Genomic DNA, 22,331 nt, shown 5'->3' on the forward strand with positions numbered 1-22,331 from the left:
GTTATTGCTGTTGTCTCACCTTTCCCGCTTGCAGAAAGACATTATATATGTGGTCTTCTGTAGGGTTAGTATGTGGGGTGCTGTCTGTTAGCTGTTGATGTTGCGGCCCCGTTTGGGTAGCAATGGTGCGAGTTTGGCTTGGTCGGTGTGTGCGAAGGAAGCGAACCGTTAAAGGAGCAACGCACAAGTCAAAGCAAGCCATTGCTGATCGCCCTGTTTGCGCGCGAGCAAACGAATAATCACACGCATCATTGGACAACATCGGACGCCACAGAGCGGCCATAGCGGTATGCTGACACCATCGTGGTCGTGCCGTAGCACTCGTCATTTCAATACGATATCACTAACTGGCCGTTAGTGCACTATATACACACCAATATATATTGGTGTGTATATAGTGCACTAGTATATATATGTATATTTGCTGTTTTGTGTTTACTTCATGTAACAGCCTACGTGCTAGCATAGCACATATACGTTAGAAGACAACGCGTAGTGATGGCAAAAGAGGAACATTCTACGATAGCATAAGTATGTATTTGAAGAGAATGTCTGTTTATGAACAATCGCAGACACATGCATGCCGAATGTAGCGTATCTGTATTAGTGAAGATGTTACGAAATTGAATAGGATCAGCGAAGACTCGCAACGGCATGATTTCGAACCGATCTTAAAACGCTGACTATCGATGCCACTGTGCATAGGTTCGATCAAATGCTCTCCCGCTCACCTCGATTGGCTAATATAGAGAAAAAATGGGGCCGCTACGACACGTTTATTCCATATTGGCTTGTTAGAGCAATCTATGAGGTTCCCTCCCTACAACATTTATATAGAATTTAAATTGGATAACTAGTTACGTACTCAAATTGTGTCTACATTGAAGTGATCGTCTAGGAATATCAACAACCGTTCCAGCAATATCTTTCAACTATTTATTCATACATATATTGGGTACAATGGTTTCAAAAAAAATTACAACAATCAATCGTACGATTGGTAGGCGATTGGAGCATAAAACGAATATCGACCAGGTACCCCCCGCACCTCGCATGGAGTCGGCGCTTGTGTGTACTTCAAAAATCACCATTAAAAGATTCGACATTACTGCTGTGAGGAACCTCTGCCAGGCACACCTCTTTTTGTACTTTGATTTTTTCAGACATTCAATCAGACGACTGGCTCACAACACGAAAAAAGTACGCCTATGCCTGGATTCGAATCGAGACTGCAAAGTGTTCCTAAAATTAGCACTCCGCTACGCTACCCACGAAGCTATGGCTGAGAGCATGAGAAGTAATTTTGTTGACTTCCGGTTAACGGGAAGCTGACCACGAAGTAAATAACAGTTGAAGTAAGCATCCTTTTCTGTTATGAAGAAAGCATCGATGGACGCTGCCCTAGAACCTCGAACACTTATGCGGGTCTCTTTAGCCGATTAACCAAATATCGATTTTTGTCCTATCTTCTGGCTGTGAAACCACAGTTCATTACTTTTTTTGATGTGCCCTCTCAAATTAAAATGATGCCAGCTAGAACTGATATTAACTGAATGGTAACATTTTTTGTTCAGCAACTCTTACGTGAGAATTTAAAGGCACAGAGTTATCTGCGAATTCTTATGACAAAAAAGAAAGTATACACTTTTCTTATTATGTGCTAAATATGTCGATAGCTACATGATATTTCGTCTCCAACTTCTGGGTTAACAATCCGTCCGGGAATGTTCCGCATACAAACAAGTAAGGCGTATAGCGCCTCAACTATACGATACAGGGGGTATGTAGGCTGCGTCTGGATTTACCATAAATGATACTGCAGTCTTGGTTGTAGGAACGCGTTTACTGCCGAGTAACTTTTAGTTTCCCTACTTTTGATCAAACCGTAACTGTCTCATTGCGAGCTCAGAGATCGCAAGCGAGATTTGAAATAAGCGGTTCACTAAACAGTGAGTAGTATACAAAATGTAGCCATGATTTCAAATGACCATTCGACTTAGGCCTATTTCTTTGACCTATGGCAAAAAAAATAGCGAAAAACAGGTGATGATGTAGTCGCCAGCCGCCCCATCTATGTGACATATATTACTACATGTGGTTCTAAAACTGGTCATGTTATGCGAATATTGACTCTTCTAAATATTTCAGCTTATTTGTAAAAATGGCCGCTTAGATGCCGCATTGGATCTAGCATGACCGGTTTCTTTTCTGTGGTCGCCGTTGCCGCGGGTGATATGAGTTCTCGAATACGATGCTGATGTCATGATATTTCTAATGCTTACAGTGCTGGTCAGTAAGGAAGCGGTAAAGCGACGGCAGATGGTACAGCAGATATAGACTGAGACAGAATTGGCCAATCTGACGGACGTACTAGACCACGAGGAGATGCGAGCGCTTACTCAATCTAAAAACCGGAAATGCGGCCGGAAGTGGACAAGCCTGGTACAAATTTCCTCCGTATACCTACCTTAGAAAACTCCGCTTCTGCGATCTCAACATTTGTTGGATGGCTGCTCTCTGACTGTACTTAGGTCCACAGTTCATAAAGCTCATTGTATGTGTACTAGCCCGGAGCGTAAACCAACTTCAAAACTCCTCGCCAACTTATTCGCGTTGACTACGCATAACTGCGGGAACTGGCGTTAAAGCCTAAAAACCAGACAGTAGAACTGAGTCCGTACCAGGCTTCTGTAAATAAACATCCGTAAAATTCGAACGTATTTTTCCCTAACCTAAGTTTAGTGGCAGTGATTTTTTTTATAGGCCCGGTTAATTTGCAAGTTCTTTTCAGACGTTTAGTCGGACGAACTCTTTGCAACGGCTTAAAAGTGATAAAAATTTCATGTGACGTCGTTTAGACGAGTTCCTAACTTTCTGTCCCCTTTTCTCTTGCTGCAATAGAGGTCGGAGTGACGCATCGTGGTAGACTCCCTTTATGGTCATCCTTCAAAAGGACCTCAGTTGCGAGTGCCTTATACAAGACCAATGCAGACTTCAGCGCTGTTGTGTGGCGAGCAGCACTACTGAGTCACCAATCAAGCAGAATCATCTTTAGCATATTTACTGCTTCATGATATATGCGCCATAAAGATTGAAGATTTGCCCATTTTACGGTAAGATAAGTGATTCAAAAACAAAATCGTCTCAGTGGGGTGAGATCAAATCGCAATAGAGATCAGGCGCAATTCGCGCCGCCAGTCGATCGCTGAAGAATCCATTTATTCTGTAAAGGCGCACTCTGCAGGACACTGGCGTGGCTCCTGTGGGGCAACAGATCTACACATCCCTGACGGACTGCGTATCTGAATTGATCAAATGCCTCGAGAAGTGAGACACAATGCTCAAGTGATTCGCCTATATAGAAGACACCATCAATTCTCCTATTTTCCTCGGAACTCGCACGGTAACATTTAATTGATTTAAGGTAATTATACAATGTATAAGATATATATATATATATATATATATATATATATATATATATATATATATATATAACACTTTAGGTACAAGCTTTAATTATTCCACACGCTGCAGACAGTTTGCTTGCAGCCATACCATCAATGTGAGCAGCGGCTTATAGTAATAGGATTGCGCACGCATAATCACATTTGAATGTCAAGGACCGTAAAGTGTTACGACCTTGTGGGTGGGATGCAAAGCAAATTAATAACTTAATTAGTCGAAAATAATAACAGAGCAGCCCAGAACCTTGGAAGTATATAAAATTTAAAGAAAAAAAACTTTTTTTTGTAATAAGTTGAGCTCGACCTAGATGTGCTCACCTTCGATGAGACTTTTCGGTTCAAATTTGGTCTCAACGATGTTGTGGCCTGTTCGTATACAAATGCACACTATAAAATCAATCGATAATTAAAGTAATTTCTTTTCACGCTATGGCTACCCTTACCGTAGCTTGTATTAATCAGCGCGTTTCATATAGACAAGACACTCTCTCAGCCCAAACTATAAACACTTGAAGGCTACAGGTTGAATAACATATTAGCTGACACGATCATGTAAAAACGTTTCACTCGCTTCGGGGAAACAGTTAATTAAATGCTAGTTACTTCGCACATTGATTTTATCCCAAATCTTTCCTGCAGCTAAAACCCGCTCCGCTCCCGTATTTCCCTTTTTTTTGAAAGTTAAAGTAATTTGTCTAGCTGACAGCAATATTTGTGGCCCGAATGTAGAACGCGATCAATCTTTGCTGACTCGTTATGCTCCAAAAGACTCTCGCCTAGGAGCTCATATTCTCTGCTCTGCCACACAGCACCCACGGCATCCAAACCTTTCCTAGTTCCCGATCGCGCCCCCTTTTTACCCTCAGTCCCCCTCCAGCGCGACGTCGTATTATGCAGCAGCGATTTAGTCTGGGGTACTAGAGGAGTACTGTTGCCGACTCACCTCTCACACACGGTTGTGCGTCGTCCATTTCGCTAGGCCAGAGCAAAAGCAGAGATCTCCCTCGTTCATCCTGCAGGCCAGCTTACGGTAGACCGCAACGTCATCACGTGTTTACGAAAAAAGCCAAAGCAGCGTTGCCGTCCCGTTACATGATCTCCTTCTCTCTTTCTTTGCTGACTTCGCCCCTCGCCGTCATCGCCGTCGTCGGTTCTTGCCTTTTCAGCTTAGGCAACGAATTCACTCGCCAGCTCCTCGTCGTACTTTTCCGTGCTTCGCTATTGGCTACCGCCGCTACTACTGTACCATATGCTCGGTAACCAACTAGTGCATACATAGACGATTCATCTAACCCTACATGGGCGCTTTCGAAGCGCCTCAAAGCAGGGTGGCCGTATCACGAGTTTTGGCCGCACGCCCCGCTCTTCGGCTGCCCCCGTGCAATGAGCAGCTAGCAGTCAGACTGGTTCGGCCGTGCAGGCAGTGTCAATGCGTGAAACCGTGTATAAATGCATACCTCGTTCACGCCCCCAGCGAATGAGGGGTGACGAGAGGAGCTGAACCAGAGCATGAGGAGCTCAGGTAGGTAAACATGATGCCGAACACATCGTCATTGCTCATTTGCAATATATTGCAGCAGCTGGTGTACAGTCATCTAGCTAGCACACATCTTTAGCTTCCCAGACATGTATATCAAACGGCCAGGAAGGTGCGAACATACGGTACACGCGTACTAGCTTGTCTTTGTATATGAAACGGGTTCTTGTCAATGCAAAAGGCCATGTCAATACTCAGTCAACCCAAACACACAAAGCAGGAACTGGAGCAGCTTTACCATTGTCAATGTGACGACGAAACACAGCGATCGTAATACGTACCGTGCCATAGATTTCTTCTTTCTCATTTAATTTCAAATTCAAAGTATTGATATGGTGGCGAACGGGGCTACGCTCGCTTTGGAGAGGTTCCAAAGACTGGGTTTGATAATAATCATTAAGTTAAACAAAAGAAAGGAATGCACGAGAAAATAACTTGCTTACTACCACATGTTGTAGGTGCGTAAACTTTTTCAGAGACCTTATATGCTCAACCACCTTAAATTTTAAATTTTTAATTAAAATTTGCGAAAACCCAACAAGGGCATAAATGCATTGTGGATTTGTAACGATCCATCATCAACGCCTTTAGTAGTCAGTGAAAGCCCGGGATCTCACAAACAAATTGTTTGTTATATTTAATATTTGAAGTAACACGGATTGGAAAAAAGATCCCGCGTGAGTGTTTTTACTTGTATATTTAGTTCGTCAACTAAATCTAAACAAACGACCAATAGAACTGTAAAATTGTTTTCACTAATCATTTTTGCAGCGTAAAGACAAACTATGCAATGTTCGACCTCATACACAAAATACAACAACAGGAAACCAAAGACAATGACGTTAGTCGTTTCTAGTTAATTTTTTACCTAATATCTGCCCCGCTCGTGCCCCTATGCGCAGGCTTATTGGCATCCGTTTAGCCAGAACTCAATAGCAAATACCAAACTATATATTTAACTAACTATATATAGATATATATGAACCAAGTATAAATGTATCCCTATAAAAATGAATAGACTTAGACGAAGTTGATTTCTACCCTATTCCAGGGGGCGAAAAGACGAATATAGATTATCGCCGTTGAATTCGTATGCCACTTGCTTCGTCCGCTACGCAATATGTACTGACGCATCACTGGCGCAATGTACAGCGTCAGCAGCGGCATCAAAAGCAGTCAACTTCAATTGGTGAGCTGCGATCAAAGAACAAGGTTGCGTAGGTGGTTCATATTTATGGAAATTCTTTCCCTAGTTGGCCTCTCTCTCGGCATCCCGCACGTTTCTCAAATCGTGGAGGTGGCATAATCCCCATGGTTTCTCCTTTCCAGCCTCGTGATTCGAGGCCAAACGCCAGACGGCGACAAGTGAGTGAGTGGGTGGACGTGGGAGGCGAATGAAAACCAGGCGTGTAAACCGCAGAGCTGTTGCCACCTCTGAAAGGGTTCCCTAACCCCTGCAGACACAGAAGCCGTTGGCAAAATCGTCCTCGAAAATCGCTAGCTGCAACCTCGAAAGAACAGGAAGCGTGATGCGACTGAGTAAAACCCGCGCCTCGTTCGACGGCATTTACTTACCATCGCGCCGCCAGTTGGCATTTGCTCGTTGAAAAATGGGAAACAATTTGTTGTGCTGCTGAGGAGCAGACGATGATGCTTCGATTGAGAAGCAGCGGCTCCGCAACCACGCACGAAAATGGGCCACACGCGCACTTCGATACCTCGCTTCGTTCGCCTTGCCCTGCCTCTCCCCCGAAAGTAAATATAACGCAGAGCGCAACTTACTCATCGCCGAAGACCCCGGTACGACTGTACAACTCAGAACTTCACGCTACGAAGTCAACTATTTACCGCCGTTCCAGTCAAGCGTGCCTTATATGTATGTAGTAGGCCATACATTTTGCGCATCACATATATATGCGCATCTACAGCGACGACGCGCACCTGTTTCACCGAGCCATGTCACACGTTGAACGGCCTGGACAACATGCGAATATATACTGACAAATCTGCGAACACTCAGCGGATAGAAATATATAGGGTCAAGCTTATTTGTTATGATCATAAACACACATCAAAGACAACCAACCGTTCAACTTTAAAGCTCAATGATGAACAAAGCTGTGAAGTAACTTTGTTTGAACATGACATGTCCTGTACTAATTATTATGCGAAATATAAAAACACCCGGAACATATATGTCGTATATGAAGTATGTCCACAGACTGAACATACATGAAAGAGACGTATTACTCACTTCAAGGGTAATCTGGCCTTTACACATTAATTTCTATGAGCAGGTAAAAGCGCACGATTTAGCAGCATGCATTGGGCGTATAAATAGTATCGACGATTCAACAGATAATAGGCCTTTCGTAAGCTCATCCGTGTTGTCTGATACCGGACTGCATAAAATTGTACTGGTTTAATCCTCGCTACATAGTGAACACAATATCAAATAAGTGATATGGTACTTGGCAGATGCGCATGCACTTTTATTTGTAGCAGTTATCAACTGCCATATAATTGTTAGATAATCTTCTCTAGCTTCTCGAAGTCGCGCTTTAAGTATACCGCTTCGGACTTAATCGAGCTAGGACAAATAGGTCGAAATCTGATTCACAATCAGATCCTTCTCGACATTCCTCGCCAGTCGTTGGCCTGTTCACCAATAACTATCTCATGCACCCTGTTCTCATGTCCTGTTATTATTCTACCGCTAGTCGTCGCTGTCGTTTGCGCTAGCTCATCCAGCGCGCCTTGCGTAGTCGTAGTCTCTACGAACGCCATCGTCAACCTCTGTGGTTATGTCTGAACGCCCTCGCTCCTGCCCGCGGGCGCAGATGCGATAGACAGCCGTGATGACATGCCCCACTCTTGCCCTACTGCGCTGCTGGTTTCTCAATCACGGGTCTCGGTTCCACAGCCTCACCAGGTAGTGCCATCTCTCCTCCCCTGCCCCAAATGAATGCAAGCTGTATATCTACTGTGCACTGGGTCTCGATAGCGAAACATACAAAAGCAGCGGCAGGAGCTGCAGCAACAGCTTCTAGTTGCGAAAGCTAAGGAGAAGTGATTCTGGGTTAGGCTGCAGAAGGGGTAGATGCTTAGCGAGGCAGAAATAGTCGGTCGACGCTGAAGAAGGGTCTACGTCGTTTAGCCAGGGCCGTTGCAGTTGGTAAGCTCGGAACTGAAGCGCGAACGTATTGTCTGTCGAGTAATATTGGCACTTTTTGTCAATGCAGAAACCGGCTACGCCTGTACTGACGCTGATGCCGTAACGAGAGATGAACGCATCCATCAGGGAATGGCGCATCTGTGGCCGAAGCTGCTGCCAAACTCCACGGTTGGTATTGGGGCAGTTAGATCCGAGATTGCGCCCGTGCGCTCGATTTGAGGGTGCAGCAAGCTGAGGAAAGAGGTGAAACATTGCGGTGGAGCAAACGCCCTATCTACTGGGCTCAACGTTATGAGTTGAGTGATATGAGCTTTTTTTGTTACAGGAAACAACTTCCCTACGCTTCGTGACATTCAAGTATTGGCTTCTATCAAACAATCTCGAAATACGGATCCTTGCATGAGTTCACCACTTACTTGTAAACGTCCGCTTCTTATGATGGTTTAGTGGTAAGGCACTCTACTTAGTGGTGGAGATCCTTAGACTTATACTTGAAAGGCAAAGTCTCAGAATATGAAAGGCCAGCGCAAATTAATCCCAGCTCTGTGACGTAAATTATCACTTTAAAGTATAAGTTGACTTCTCAGAAAAATCGGATTGTTTATTCGGACCGCTGTAGATTATCATAGACGTCCTTGTGCTCTCATATACGGGACTCCGAGTCATTGTGTCTTGGCTTATAAGCTAATACGAAAAACGTCTAATATGAATTTCGTCATATCTGGACCGCGAGGTCTAGCGTGCGTCTGTTAGCGGAAACTTATATGGTGCAGAAATAGCGCTTTTTAGAAAATAAGGAACTGTTTAGCCTAAACTAAAGCTGCTGCTCTTTGCCTGCAGAAAATGTTGAATTTGGCGCAACAATTTAGAGTTAAAGACTACGGAAGGACTTCACTAGAATGCATACTGCGACGTAATACCATTACTAAGCACAGCATTGAATCTGACAAGAATCTCATAGGCCTCAAGTGTGTCTCGACATTATTACGGGATTTCGCAGAGTAATGTGCAGATATTACGATGCTAATTGTAAAATACTTCTTTCGAGCTATTGAACACTGATACATTGAACAAACTCAAAAAGATAAAATACGGGTAAAATTTCTGAAGATATGGCATAGTAAAGTTTCTTGTGTGTAATAATTTTACTACTTTGTAGCTGGCCGCACGGTGCACGAAACAAACAGTGTGACCGACAAGTCGTGTTTAGACCTCCTTTTCGACTGGGGCAAGCTACGGAGGACCGTTGGTGACATCAGCTGGCCATCGACAGCGCCATATTTCATCAACATTGCTGTCTATGAGCATCTATATGTGTATCTGGTTCCGCCAAACAGTGCAACCACCAAATTTGCCTTCTCATCCTGCTATTTGGTGGTAAGCAGGGAAACGCTAGGAGGGGGATTGGCGGCAACCTCATTCTCGCTGGCAGTCGAAATTTTCGCGGCTTGTCGACGGTGTTGGCTGCGGTGGAACGAAGCCAACGCCGTCGCACAGAGACGCACTTCGAACTACTCATATACGGGTAGTAACACATGGGGGAGTCTGCAGGGAAAGGGGGGGTGCGAAAAGAGGCCAGGCAGTAGCCAGCAGCTTTCGTCTGGCAGAGGGTAGTAGAAACGAGCGGACGCGTTCCGTCGGCAAACTCATTTATTTCAAACTTTAAAATATGTCTATTTCCCTTACGACGAACGAGGCTCCCCGTGTGCGCGTTCGTTTGCCAGCCTAGCCGTCCGGCCTTCCGCATCCCGGAGTTTCCCTGCCCTACTCCCGCCCCTCCCAAAGGATCCAGCAGCTCCAGCGACCCCTGAGGTACCCCTGTGACCCTCTCCCCTTCCAATACTTCCCGGGCCGTCGGACTTTGTCCTCTTTGGGTCATTCCTGTCCCTCCTGCGGCAACCTCTGGCGAACACACAGCTGTAATCTGATAATACCGCCATCGCCACAGCAGAACTGCCGCCACAGTCGCCATCGTCATCACCGTACTTCACACTAACAGCACGATGTTCTCCAATGGAGAGCATACATAAACCCACATTGCAGCAGGCACCACATAGCCACATACACTAGCTGAGCGAAGGAGAGAGAAAGCGATGTCAAGATGCGAGATCATCCATACACATTGTCCTATGCCTGTTGGCGTGTGTCCGTCTGAGTGTATGTAAGCGCAATACGCACACGCGTACATAAAAACACAAAGACATACAAATAAATGTTCACGGACATACGCTGAACTGGCGCCCACTACGGCAACCTCTACTACTGTATAATGCTAGTTGGCGGAGACTGAAGACGGCTATCTCTTGGTTGCGGTGCGGCCGAACCCTACGAACAGATCGAATACCGCCCCTCTGTCCCCCGATTGACGCTTGACGCGCCTCTGGCCATTGATAACAAGATTTGCCCAAACAAGCCGCCTGCCAAAAGACAGCGTCTACAACAACGAAAACGAGCATGACCACGACCCTGTCTAGGTGTACTGGTAGGAATCCTCATTCCCTCTTCTTGGCCAAGGCCCCTTCTAAGCGCAACGACGTTGGCCTCACCCGAATGAATAAGAAACATAAAAAGTAGAATACTACGAAGCAGGTGAGCATTTCTGCTACCAATGCACGCTCGCTAGCCGTACAAAAATGTGAGGTTGTAGTTATACTGTATTGCGTCGTTTTGTCTAACTACAACAATTTGTTAATGTCCCTATTCTCTTTATTGTTCAATGTATTCGAGACGTTGATTGGTGTAGATTGTTCGTTGCAAGATGGACAGTGTAACGTAAATCCACATTTGAAATTTCTCAGGAGGAAACACACAAATATATAAAGTTAGCAAGCCTTAGTTGGCGCTGACAGATTGCCATGCAATCGTAGTAGTGCGTTACTCGCTAATACAGCTAGCGAGGATATGCCGACATCAACGAAAGCAGGTGCCTTGCCGCTATCATCCATAGTAGAAGTGGTCGCATACCTTTTCTCTGTGGTGAAGTGTGTTCGAGGGGCGTGCATCAAAGGAGAAGCAATTGAAGACAACTCTCTGCAGCCGTTACTCTCGCATCGCTCGTTCAGATAAACATTCTGTATGTGTGCCCCTAGCTACGTGCATCGCATTCACCGCGTCAACAATTTGGGAAAGGAAATAAGACCGAGAAGAGCGACCACTAACGAGTATCTTCAATACGCCAGGCAGGACAAGGCCAGAAAAGCCAAGGGCAGGAGAGGAAAAGCTGCCGACTCCTTTAGAACTGCGCCTTCATTGTGTGTAATAATGGAGCGTAAAAGAGATGTGACGTCGTGACGTTAACGCGCCGTTCGATCCATGCCGATTCGAGTAATTTAGTATTTTACGGCTTTTTTAATTATTAGGGGCTACGGAGTCTAACAATCTCCACATTTGGGTAATTCTAACAACTTCTCGCCTTAAAAAATATTTCAATACCACATTCAGTCTATATTCGAATGCACTGTCAGCTAAGATAGACTTTAAAATGCAACCTTGAATTAACATCTACCTAGAAAGAAACAAAATGATTGAGATAAGTCCCTGAGAGGAATAATAATCGAACATTGGAGTTTTTCTACAATATTATATTAACATTGCGCATTCAGCGAATGAAAGGTTTTGAGAAGCGGCAGAAAACAATAGCCACAAATGGCTCGCGGGATTAAAGTAAGTTATTTTCCAAAAAAAGTTAGATATACATAACTGTTGTCTTCATATCAGACAATATTATGAATCCCAGTTTTCGTGTACAACGAACCTAATGATGCGGGCGATCGAGTCGCTGCCTTTGCAGGCTTGACTATGTGTTTCCATCCGGTAGATTCGACAGCAACCAAAAAAGACGCTCTTCTGCGCTGTTTTTTTTTTCTAAATATGGTATAGTTTAGTTAGTTTTTTCTTAGCTTGTATATTTGAGGTACGATGCCCAAAAAAATCTCGGATTATGACCGACTGCTTTGAGGTAATTCATTTACATAAAAAACACAAGCCACTTGGTGAGACTTTTCAAAACCACTTCACGATCAGCTGAGAAAACTCTGACTTCGATTTGCCATATTCTAGCATAAATGCGGATCTTACCCAACAGTCGTAAGAGTTCGGGGGGATAAAAAGTCTCGTTGTCGTCAGTTATCGCATACATATTTGCAACTCGTTGAAAAGGGTATCGTATCTTTCATTTACATGCATATACAGAACACAGATCGTCTGCCGGGAAGGCCAATAAATATATTCGTTCTGGAATTATTTTCTTGTCTTTGTGGTAGGAGTTTTCGTCATAGCGGAATTACCAAGTGGAGACTGGATTAGTATAGTGCTGTATTCAGGGTCATTTCGCTGAAGTCCCTAGACAGCAGCGTCCATTATCTGATATGGAGATGCTAGAAACAGTCTCGTTGGATTCTATATCTCGTACCGTTGCGGCAGGACGAGAAACAAATGAAGTAGAAACTGCAAAAACTGGGTACTGCATACATAAGTCAGCAGAAGTTGAGACAATTCAATCAGCCGTTCTTGGTGTGACATCAGCCTACTACCCTCTACTGTATCTTGATGTATCTGTGGACGACCATTAGCGCAAGTTCGATTTGTTGCGTATTTTATTTTTCGCACCTGCTGGTAGTAAATTTCGAGTTCAATTAATATTTGGTTAGCTTGTCAGCGATAAGCCCTTAAAAGCCTAGCACTAGATTAAATAACGTCAAACCTCAACAATTTGAAAGTATCATGAAGGTCACTGGGGGAGTATTATGAAAGTTGGAAGGGTTAATTCATAAACCAGCTTGAGATAGACATAATTGTATTGGCGTTTTGAACGGCCATTCGTCCATGAGCAGAGATGAAAATATTGGTGACATTTTAAAGTATTAGATCTTTGCTTACTATGTTAAGTCTTGCCAATGCATCCGCAACTCTATCTACAGGTTATGCCGAGAGCGTACGCCATTTGGCATAAAGACCCACTGCTTTGCGATTGTTTGGGCTGTTTAAATGCTAAAAAGTTCTTCAGTCGCTATATGAATTATCACTTCAATTTCAAATGAAATGAAACGGGTAACTGTATTCTCTGAGTTCGCGTACGTAATAACTCGACCGGAACCTCAGGACCCAACTGGTCTGGAAGGACCAGATAGGCGCCAAGACAGGTATCTGCAATGCAACTTATTCATTGCTACGTAAATTACTTTTAGGTGTTCTTACGATTATTATTTTCAATTCGACTCTGTTAGGTATGTATGTTCGTTGGCCTCAATAACATGCAACTACAAAATGCAAGCAATATGACGAACCACATTGAATCATGTCTGCTCGATTTAAAAATGTAGAAACATTCTCGAATTATCAATCATACGTTGTGTGCAAAAAAACTGCATTAGAGTAATGAAACTGGCCTAGCTTATGTCCGTTGTTGTTAATCCACATATCGATTTGAATAGCATCTCATCTAATTCCTTACGTAACCTTCTGGTGTAAAGCTGAAGTGAGTTTGCCCGCTCTACGAATATCTTCAGCTGAAGGGCAAAATTCGACAGTGATCTCATGAGGCGTCGACGAGCCGTCCGAAACAATTTTCAAGTCTATCTTGTTGAATTGATGGCACACTATCCACGTGGGGTTTGTGGTAAAGAATTTCTTGACAACTTCAACAAATTGTCGGGGTCAAGGCTGGACCTCGCTCGTTATGGATGCCACAGTGTTATCGAGATGATCGTCGACCTTGCAGATATATTCCGCTCCTTTTTGTCTGGTGTTGACGGAGAATTAATTAATACTTTTTCCTGTCGAAATCACTATAGATTGGACAATCGTGCCAGTACAACGAAAAATTAAGTTCCACAGTTTGGCTTATGCAGTGTCAAACAGTGTTTACTTCACGTCTGAACTTATTTTTATTATGGCGAGTCGATATCTTGCATGTCGGTACTATTTACCGACTAGCAAGTGGTGACGTTGGGGTATTTAATTTAATGCTCGTTTTTCGTACGTGTAAAAAAGCTTCATGTTCTATATAGGGTGTTCTAGAACTGTTACAGGTGTCAAATCCTTTAAGGGATATAAAAGCTACGTAAAAAACATTATTTTCAGTGGAACCGTGGAACTTCGATGCGTGATACTACTGCTGATGCTGAAACTTTCACAACAGTGATACCATGAAAATCACTTGTAAAAGCATGATGGCAAAAGATGACTAGCAGTCACAGCATACAGGCTGAGGTACGTGGTGCCTAGAGAACAGAGGGCTGGCGTAACGTAGGACGGAAAAATAAAACATCCCCGGAACTAAAAATGAAAGTGAAAAGCTTTCATGTAAAAGAATTTGCGAAATTTCTCCGAAACTACCAATGAATGTTATACAAAAAAAAAATATACGTAACAGTAATCACACAAAGTGCAGTACACCATGGTTTAGCATGTATTCACAAACAAGAACCACAAGACACAGGAGGAATTGATTAAAATTTGTAGCTTCGTCTTAAAAATTAAGTTATTTAGTATCTGTCCACTAGAGCATCTTCTAGCATTAGGCATATCACAATCTGTGTCAGACTTAATGCTTCTATTACGGAAGTACCAATCAAGAAAATGCCGCGACGAGTTATCGTTGTAAAATATTACGGCATATCTGTTTAACCCATGAATTTAGCAAGATGCCAAAAATAGTTTGATATCTTGCTAAATTTGACAAAGGCCCACCGTGTTTTCAAACGGTTTCTATGCCGTTTAAAAGCTTTCAGGTCTGTCGGAAGGATTCCGCAACCAGATACCTTAAAGAGTCGAGGGAAATTTCGTAAAAAGGTTTCTCCCTCATCCTTAAAAGATTAGGCTTAATTAATGGCCACGGATTGCGTGCTCAAACAGACATGAATAGTCTACTACATTGGTTAGTATGTTGGGAAACATCCGCTGACGATTCCGAAGAGTGGCACGACTTTGTAGAGATATCGGAAATCTCCGAAAATTCACTCGGGGTTCAGGTATTCAGAACAGGCTTTGGGCTTCGCTGCTGGCTGATTCTGTGCAGCTCAATACTATTCGGACGAGACATTCGGAGTAGCTCGACTACTTTAATGAGCACAGTGGTTAACTGCCTTGGATGCCCGATTCTTCAAGTTCAGGTTTAATCGTTTATTTATACATGAAAAACTCTGACCTATATAACATCGTTTGACATCTGGCAATATTAGATTATGAATTTTCCATTGCGGCAGTCTTCACTTGCTGTAAATTAGTGGAGATTTTTACTCCACTCTTATTTTTTATATCATCGAGAAAAAGGATGTGTCGCAATGCGTCACATCTAAGGCTTACTAAAGCATTTCAGTAACCCCGTTGGCGTTTGGAGGATACCAAGTCAAAGAAAAAGGTCGTCGTTTGAAGCACAAACAATAGGACTTCCTCCATTTTAGGAATTCTTTTGTGATCTATTTGAAAACTGAATAATAAAACTTATTGAATTCACAATTAACCTTTCCTAATGCATATACAAAGGGTAGTGTATTATCTAATGTCGGAAAGAAGCACCATCGGTGTTTCTTCTCGACATTGGAATGATTTTTTTGGATTTAGCTTCCTAAACAGTGTTTTGTCTTTTGAAGGCTTCCATATAACAGTCTATAATAAACAGGTTGACTTTAATGCGAGGAACAGTTTAACGAAAAGATCTAAGAGGAATTCTCAGTAAGAAATGCGAGAGCTAGAAATACGACTGAATATAACAATTTTAGGTAGAGGAACACGTAAAGTGTTGTTACTCAAAGGTACTTATATATACTGTGCAACAAGATACCTTGCATAGACCCATTTTTGACTGTTCGTTTTTCTATTTTTTCTGAAATCAATTTGAACCTCTGCTATACCTAAATATTTCGTCTTACATCCCCTACAGTTTTTCAAGGAAGCACCCCAAAATCCCCCAGAAGTCAATAAAAACCTTACCAATAAACATACACAGATGATGCATATCATTAGCATTGATATTAGAAGATAGAATGTAGATATCTAAGCCTGAAGATCGTGCAAAGCAGGGATTTTTGATCGTGCGGTCTAAGGATTGTAGTTGCCGGCTAAGGATTCAGCTTCACTGTTCATCCTGGGGGCAGCCTTTGTATTAGCAATAATTAGGTAACGTTGAAAAAACTATTTGCAGTCAATTTTCTGCAATAAATGAGAGGTGTCTATATCTCGCTCTGGAAAGACTTTAATCTTTTATTCATGGTTTAATCTATAACTCAGTAAATATTCGTTTGAAAGTTACAATTCAATAAATATTGATATAATAGAATGAATGAAATAATCAAGCTAAATTTCTCGCGTTTAAGCAGTGCTTAACTTCAGCGACATCTTAATGGCAAGCAATGCATGAATATTTTTTAGTACGATCGAAGCTATGCTTTTTCTATTGTTATTCCGCTGACCATCGTATCAGGCAATCGCTGGGTATCGGCTTCTCCTACATAGTTGTCACTCGGATCGGCGTTGTGTGTATAGCGTACATATTAGATATCAAATTAACCAATAAACAGTGGTTATTATTACGCGTACTATTACGTTATATGCAGTATGTATAATGACTGAGATATAAAACGATAATAGATAATCTCTAATTATTTATTATCGTTTATTATCATAGTGTACTCAAGTGAAACCGGTTTATATTGATCAAGTTGGCTTGATGGAAAAACTCCTCAAACGTCTATGAACTTAATGCAAATCGTACGATCTAAAGACTACTTTCAATCAGATAACCGATAATCGGAGAACGATGAAGGACGGCTAACCAGACATTTTTTGCTCATTTTTGATGAAAAATACCTGTTTTTGCTAAAACCTTTATGTGCTAGATCTAAACAAATTCTATATGCTAACGCCAGAATGGTCGACATATCTCAGAACACGCTCTTTAAGTCGTTGTAATACCATTACGATAAAAACTCATAGAAACAAAACCTGGATAAGTTAAAATAGAAAATTAAAGTTCACCGTTTACTTCACAATGACGATTTAATGCACAAATAGATTATAATCGCATCCTTTTTTCTATAAAATATGCTAGACAAGGTTCACTACTTCACTTTTCTCAGATAAAGCAGCACACAGTAAGGCTAACTACATATGAGGTAGTAGTTTTCTAAGTAAAAACACTTTAATTATGGCTTAAGTTACAGCTGCACTTTGTTCAAATATTTGATTTTATTATCCTCGATAGAGCACACACTCCACATTTTGACTTTTTCTCTTTCATTTATTTCCCCATCTTCTCATTTATAATAACAGTACTTCTTGTTCTTTGCTAGCCTTTCAGCGAACATTTAATTTTCATTCAAATGGATAGCTGAGAATAACAACATCGAACAGGGACACTAGCGCAGCTGTCTCGTGTATGAGCTGCGACGACGTTCTGATCAAAACATGAGTTTATGGCGAGTCTGTAGATGTAGTCGCATGTTGCGGGATAAGGCTTCGAACAAAACTCATGTGCTTCTCAAGTGTGTCAACATCTTCTTGTTCGCCATTATCCCGTACTAGATCGTCCATATCGGCACCTGAAGACAGAATTTTACCCAAGGAAAAGGAATAGAAATGCATGAGGCGGTACGTCTGCTGCTAACCCATATATTCTTCACTATTGGTGCATGCATTTAATGCGTACTACTCTAAAAACTGGATTACAAAAACGATGTTAAACGTAAGCTAAAGTAAGATTCGTTTTTGTGCTGAGATTCAGTGGCGCTTAAGCTTTCATTATACGGCTTCATGCATGCAATTTAAAACATACGTTTGTAAGCTCGCGGTTGAAATTCCCTTTAAAGATAGATAGGATATTGTTGAAACTGCAACAAGGACTATCTCGAGACTGCCTGAGATGTCATTAATTTCAAGAATTTTTTTGTCGGTAATTGTCTTTGCTAAACGAGCACACTAGTATGGCAAACGAACAATATGATTTGAATATTTAAAACTCATACATTCGCACGGATATCATAGATCTTTTAAATTATCATTCGGTGCACTTCACACTGTTGTAGGTGTCGATTTTTGTTTTATAAATGAGGATCCAAATTCGAACTTGGACACCTGAATTTTTCGTCGAATCACAAAAAGAGAGGAATGAAAGGCATCTCGGAGGGTAATCCAAGATTTCGGTGATTTATAGGGACACACAGATAGTACTTACCAACGGTCCATAGCGTCTCAAGATCATACTTTTCTCGCGTTTGCTGATCAAAGATGTGCAAAACAATATTTCCCATATCGAGTACCTTCCAGTCATCAGAGTCCATCCCTTCGATCTTTAGAGCAGCATCATCCGCCCGCTTTTTACGTTTGAACTAGTCAATAGCAAATACACAATGCGTAAAAAGTTGCCATTAACAAGCTATGGAAATTAGCCGGACATTGTTGTAAAAGCGAACATAATCGGTTTTGACTTTCCGCAGTCGTTAGTATCTATACTTTCTTTGGACTTAGATGTGTTTTAAAACCTCCTCGTGTACATTATGTTATACATTTCTGTGATGTCTTACCATTTTTCTGAGGTATTGCGTAATGGCCTTTGCCTGTCTAACGGATATAGCTGAGCAAATCACGAGATAATCAGCGTAAGGAAGATTCGGGGGAATCTTAATAACCACTACGTCCAGTAGCCGCTCCTCGCGAAGAACGCTTACCAAATCATCAATATCGAAGACGCCAGTTTCACCGCGTGGTAGTTTAATTCCTACTTAAAAAAACAAGAAGTAGATATAACGAGCAGTTAGGTAAGACCATACTCATTGTATTAATGAGAAACTGTTTTATTATATAAATATAAATGGCATCCTATCAAGTGTTATATATAACGCTTGTATACGGATTAGTATATTTATTTATATGTATTTACAGAGGAGTGTTGCGCAAACTCTAGATTATTGAACCTGTCTAGATATGCTGCCAGAAGTGCATTATGTCCCTTCAGCCTTCACTGGATTTTACTAGGTAAGGCAAGAAGAGAATTTTTATTGAAATTGTCATTTAACACAGATACACAACAACATACACAAAGCGAAATTACTGTTATTAGCGAAATTACTAAATGGGATTTTGTAGAATAAGGCAATCATTCATGGTGAAACAATAAGCTTTGCACAAGTGCAGGATTTTTAGGATAACGCAACGTTGTATATTTAATACTTGAGGAAATTTATTTAATCTTAAGAAGTACACCAACCCAATGTCTTAACTATTTTTGTTTTATAAATTATGTGTACACCCTTCTTTGCGCTTCTCTCCACCGTGTGTTATTCTATAAAGAAGTTCGTTGTAAAAGAGCATATGAATTACCTACCTTTTCTGTTCTATCCTATAAGCAAAACGCTAAATTCATTTGGAGACTTTCGTAGATCGCATAGACAACATCAATTCATAATAAATCTTGGAGATATTTCATAAAACAAGGAAGCATTGTGATCCCTTTACGAGTACCTCTCAAAAGATCAACCTTCTGCTGTTCTGGATAGTAGTCATTATAGGTATGCTGTGCATCCAGTTTCTCTTGATGATCCCAGATGATTTCCGTCTCATCCGTAAGCCTTTGTTTATGCACCTTTATTGAGGGCTTCATAGTGACGTGATTGTCTGAGACTTCCGAATCGTTTTCGGCCCCAATGTCCGAAGAACTTTTACTGTTACCGTCGGACGATCCTATACTTGGTGCTCTGTCTTTAAGTATACGTGAAGTGTGCAGAGAGCGAATAAAGCTCATCGTTGACAGTTCTCGCTTTTCTGCTATATGAGCTGGAGCCACGAATGATTTAGGCGCAGCGTCCTCATCACTTTGCTGAAGATCGTACATAACACACAAAATATGTAGGTATTAGTGTGGCGTTCTTCCCAAGAACAAATAGGAGGTAGAAAACCCAATTGGACACACATGCTAGACAGTATTTCGGAAATTAACATATGTTTTATTTGTTTTAAATATGCTGGAAGCATTTCCTCAGCAGACTAATTTGAGGTTTATAGTATGTATATTGAACAATTATATGCGACCTTGATTTACGCTTTAGCATGACTTATCTAAATTTGTTCTCGAAAAAGCTAATTTTTCCTAATAATGAAGAAATTTTTGCTAATTGTCTTAGTCAAGCATTCTCGCCTGTTAGTCTAGGAAATTGACCTTGTCTTTTGAATGATCTTTCTTTTGCTTTCGCTGTTGTCTCTGTTCTTTGCGTTTTTCTGCGCCCACGTCGAACTCATCGTAGAGTTCGTTGAGATAACCTCGTGTTTCGTGATCTGGCTCCCCAAGCTTTTCAAGAAGCTTTCGCTCCTCATCCGTCATCGGTACCTTTGTAGGCTGGAGTCTCGTTACCGCTCTATGAATACAGCGATGACCAAGGCACGTTGACACCCTGTTGGTAAAATCGGCCTGAACGCTCCGACGGATTCCATCGGCAGAACCAGGTCGAAAGGCTAATAAAATTCAATGATATTATCGAATTAGTCAGCAAAATAAGAGCTTTATTACTTGAAAGTTTCGGATATCAAGATTTACAAAGAGGAAAAACTTCTACTTTATGAAATCATACAGACAAATGTCTTCGAAATATAGGGCACCCTTTAAATATAGATTTGCTAGTATTCGTGTGCTTGTTCATCGTAATTTATGTTGGTTTGGATCTGCTGAGAAAAAACGAATTACGTTAGACAAGAAATGAGTTCGTACCAGGACACGTCTGCCTAGAAGTACAGGCATGACATACCTATCATTAACACGTGTGCGTTACATCGGCTGAGCTGGTACTCTCACGTTGTAAGAAAGCAACATGCAAGAGCTTTGGTGAAATCTGATTGGAAACGCACGTCTTATTATGACAAAGGATGGCAGCATTGGTATTTTGAAGACGTGTTCTTTTGCAGAATCCAAGTGACTCATTGTATGGCTGAATCGCAGTAAGAGAGCAAAAAGCATGGGGCACTAACCGATTTTTAGGCGAACATAGTTCTGCTTGTTAGCGTGATTAACAGATCATTACAACGTTATATAAGGCGCTAGTAAGTCATATTTAGATATATTTCAACAATTTTAGAACAAATATTAACTCCGCGTCAATTCGTGGTAGTGAACTAGATAAACCGCTCGCCTCTGTAGTCTGCTTATATTCTCTCAAGCAATGACAGCAAATTACTGTTAGAAGAAATAATTTAAATAATACTGAATTTTCTAGGTTGTTAGCTTCACCTTAATGTGGGTTGCCAATATGATCACTAGATAGGTTGGTATTAACGAAGTGCCAGGAATTTCTCTTCTGGTTAACTTAAAGTTCTAACTGTAATTCCCCCTAAGCTTTTTATACGATACGATTACATTCCTTATTTAACTCATAGCTTACAAAAAAATGTATTATATTGTTCATATTACTCTCTCCAAGTGCGAACTTTAAAGCGTCCATCGCAAGGGAGTAACTAGGGCAATGCAAATTTTAGGATATTCGCATTGCATTTCAGATTTCAATTAAATTTTACTATTTGCTTAACGGGTAATATATTCACATTAATGATAAAAGTTTAGTTTAGAGTTAACGAACCTGTTGCTCCTCGACTTGACATCGTCATCAATGCGCTCCGCAGAGCAGCCATGCTCGCAGATGGCAGCAGAAATCCCACGCTGCTAATCAAGTATTCACTTCAGCCACACTAACTATTCGTCTTCTTTTAAATAAGCAGGGAAATACACCAAACTATCAAAAGCTGCACAATGGAAAAAGTGCTTCATACACAGTGTTAGTTAAACTAACTAAGACGGTCAGCACAGTTAGCTGTTTAATGAGTACTCACGCTATACAAATTAACCATGTAGGAACATATTCGAACGCCTTGTTCGCAAAGATAAGTGCGCTATTCTCTACACTACAGTGCTGAACACCTCGCACAGCAACAGCGGCCCAACTCACAGATAGTAGACCTCACGCGCTCTCCTCCGACACCGCGGCCGAAGACTGAACGTAAATAACAACAATAGGCAACCTGCTTTCACAGACACAGAGGGTAAATACGCCTATTTCTGGGAGCGCGAATTCATTGTAAATAACGGGTGGAGATTTCTTGAAGTTCGTAACGAGTCAGTTGTCGGTATCAATAGAATTTGCACAATGAGATTTCACGGTCCAGCTAACAGCTG

General features: G+C 41.6%; 1 protein-coding gene and 1 long non-coding RNA gene across 8 annotated transcripts; one reads left to right on the forward strand and one right to left on the reverse strand.

Moving 5' to 3' along the window:
- The first annotated feature begins 282 nt into the window (after nucleotides 1–282).
- LOC111251414 (uncharacterized) lies at nucleotides 283–19,608 on the forward strand. Of its 5 annotated transcripts, XR_015327841.1 has the most exons (7): nucleotides 283–531; nucleotides 1,005–1,355; nucleotides 2,285–2,442; nucleotides 2,902–3,424; nucleotides 4,447–4,989; nucleotides 6,056–18,933; nucleotides 19,058–19,608. It is a non-coding gene; the product is annotated as an uncharacterized LOC111251414 (long non-coding RNA). The 5 variants fall into 5 exon arrangements; XR_015327839.1 differs by having other exon boundaries at nucleotides 6,056–19,608; XR_015327842.1 differs by having other exon boundaries at nucleotides 14,261–19,608.
- Nucleotides 17,318–22,129, reverse strand: RsfS312 (ribosomal silencing factor RsfS-like protein, 312). 3 transcript variants are annotated; one of them, XM_086989348.1, is made up of 6 exons: nucleotides 21,989–22,129; nucleotides 20,331–20,623; nucleotides 19,637–19,991; nucleotides 18,700–18,896; nucleotides 18,351–18,504; nucleotides 17,318–17,718 (listed from the first exon to the last, which is right to left on the reverse strand). In XM_086989348.1, exons 2-6 carry the CDS (start codon nucleotides 20,490–20,492, stop codon nucleotides 17,591–17,593), a joined length of 996 nt encoding a protein of 331 aa, XP_086845474.1. In that variant the 5' UTR covers nucleotides 20,493–20,623; nucleotides 21,989–22,129; the 3' UTR covers nucleotides 17,318–17,590. The 3 variants fall into 3 exon arrangements, with proteins under 3 accessions (XP_086845474.1, XP_022662072.1, XP_022662073.1); XM_022806337.2 differs by having other exon boundaries at nucleotides 21,739–22,107; XM_022806338.2 differs by having other exon boundaries at nucleotides 18,700–18,893; nucleotides 21,739–22,103.
- Between the last annotated feature and the right edge of the window lie 202 nt (nucleotides 22,130–22,331).

The sequence above is a fragment of the Varroa destructor genome, unplaced genomic scaffold (genome assembly GCF_002443255.2).
Source record: "Varroa destructor unplaced genomic scaffold, Vdes_3.0 BEIS01000005.1, whole genome shotgun sequence".
NCBI classification, from domain to species: Eukaryota; Metazoa; Arthropoda; class Arachnida; order Mesostigmata; family Varroidae; genus Varroa; species Varroa destructor.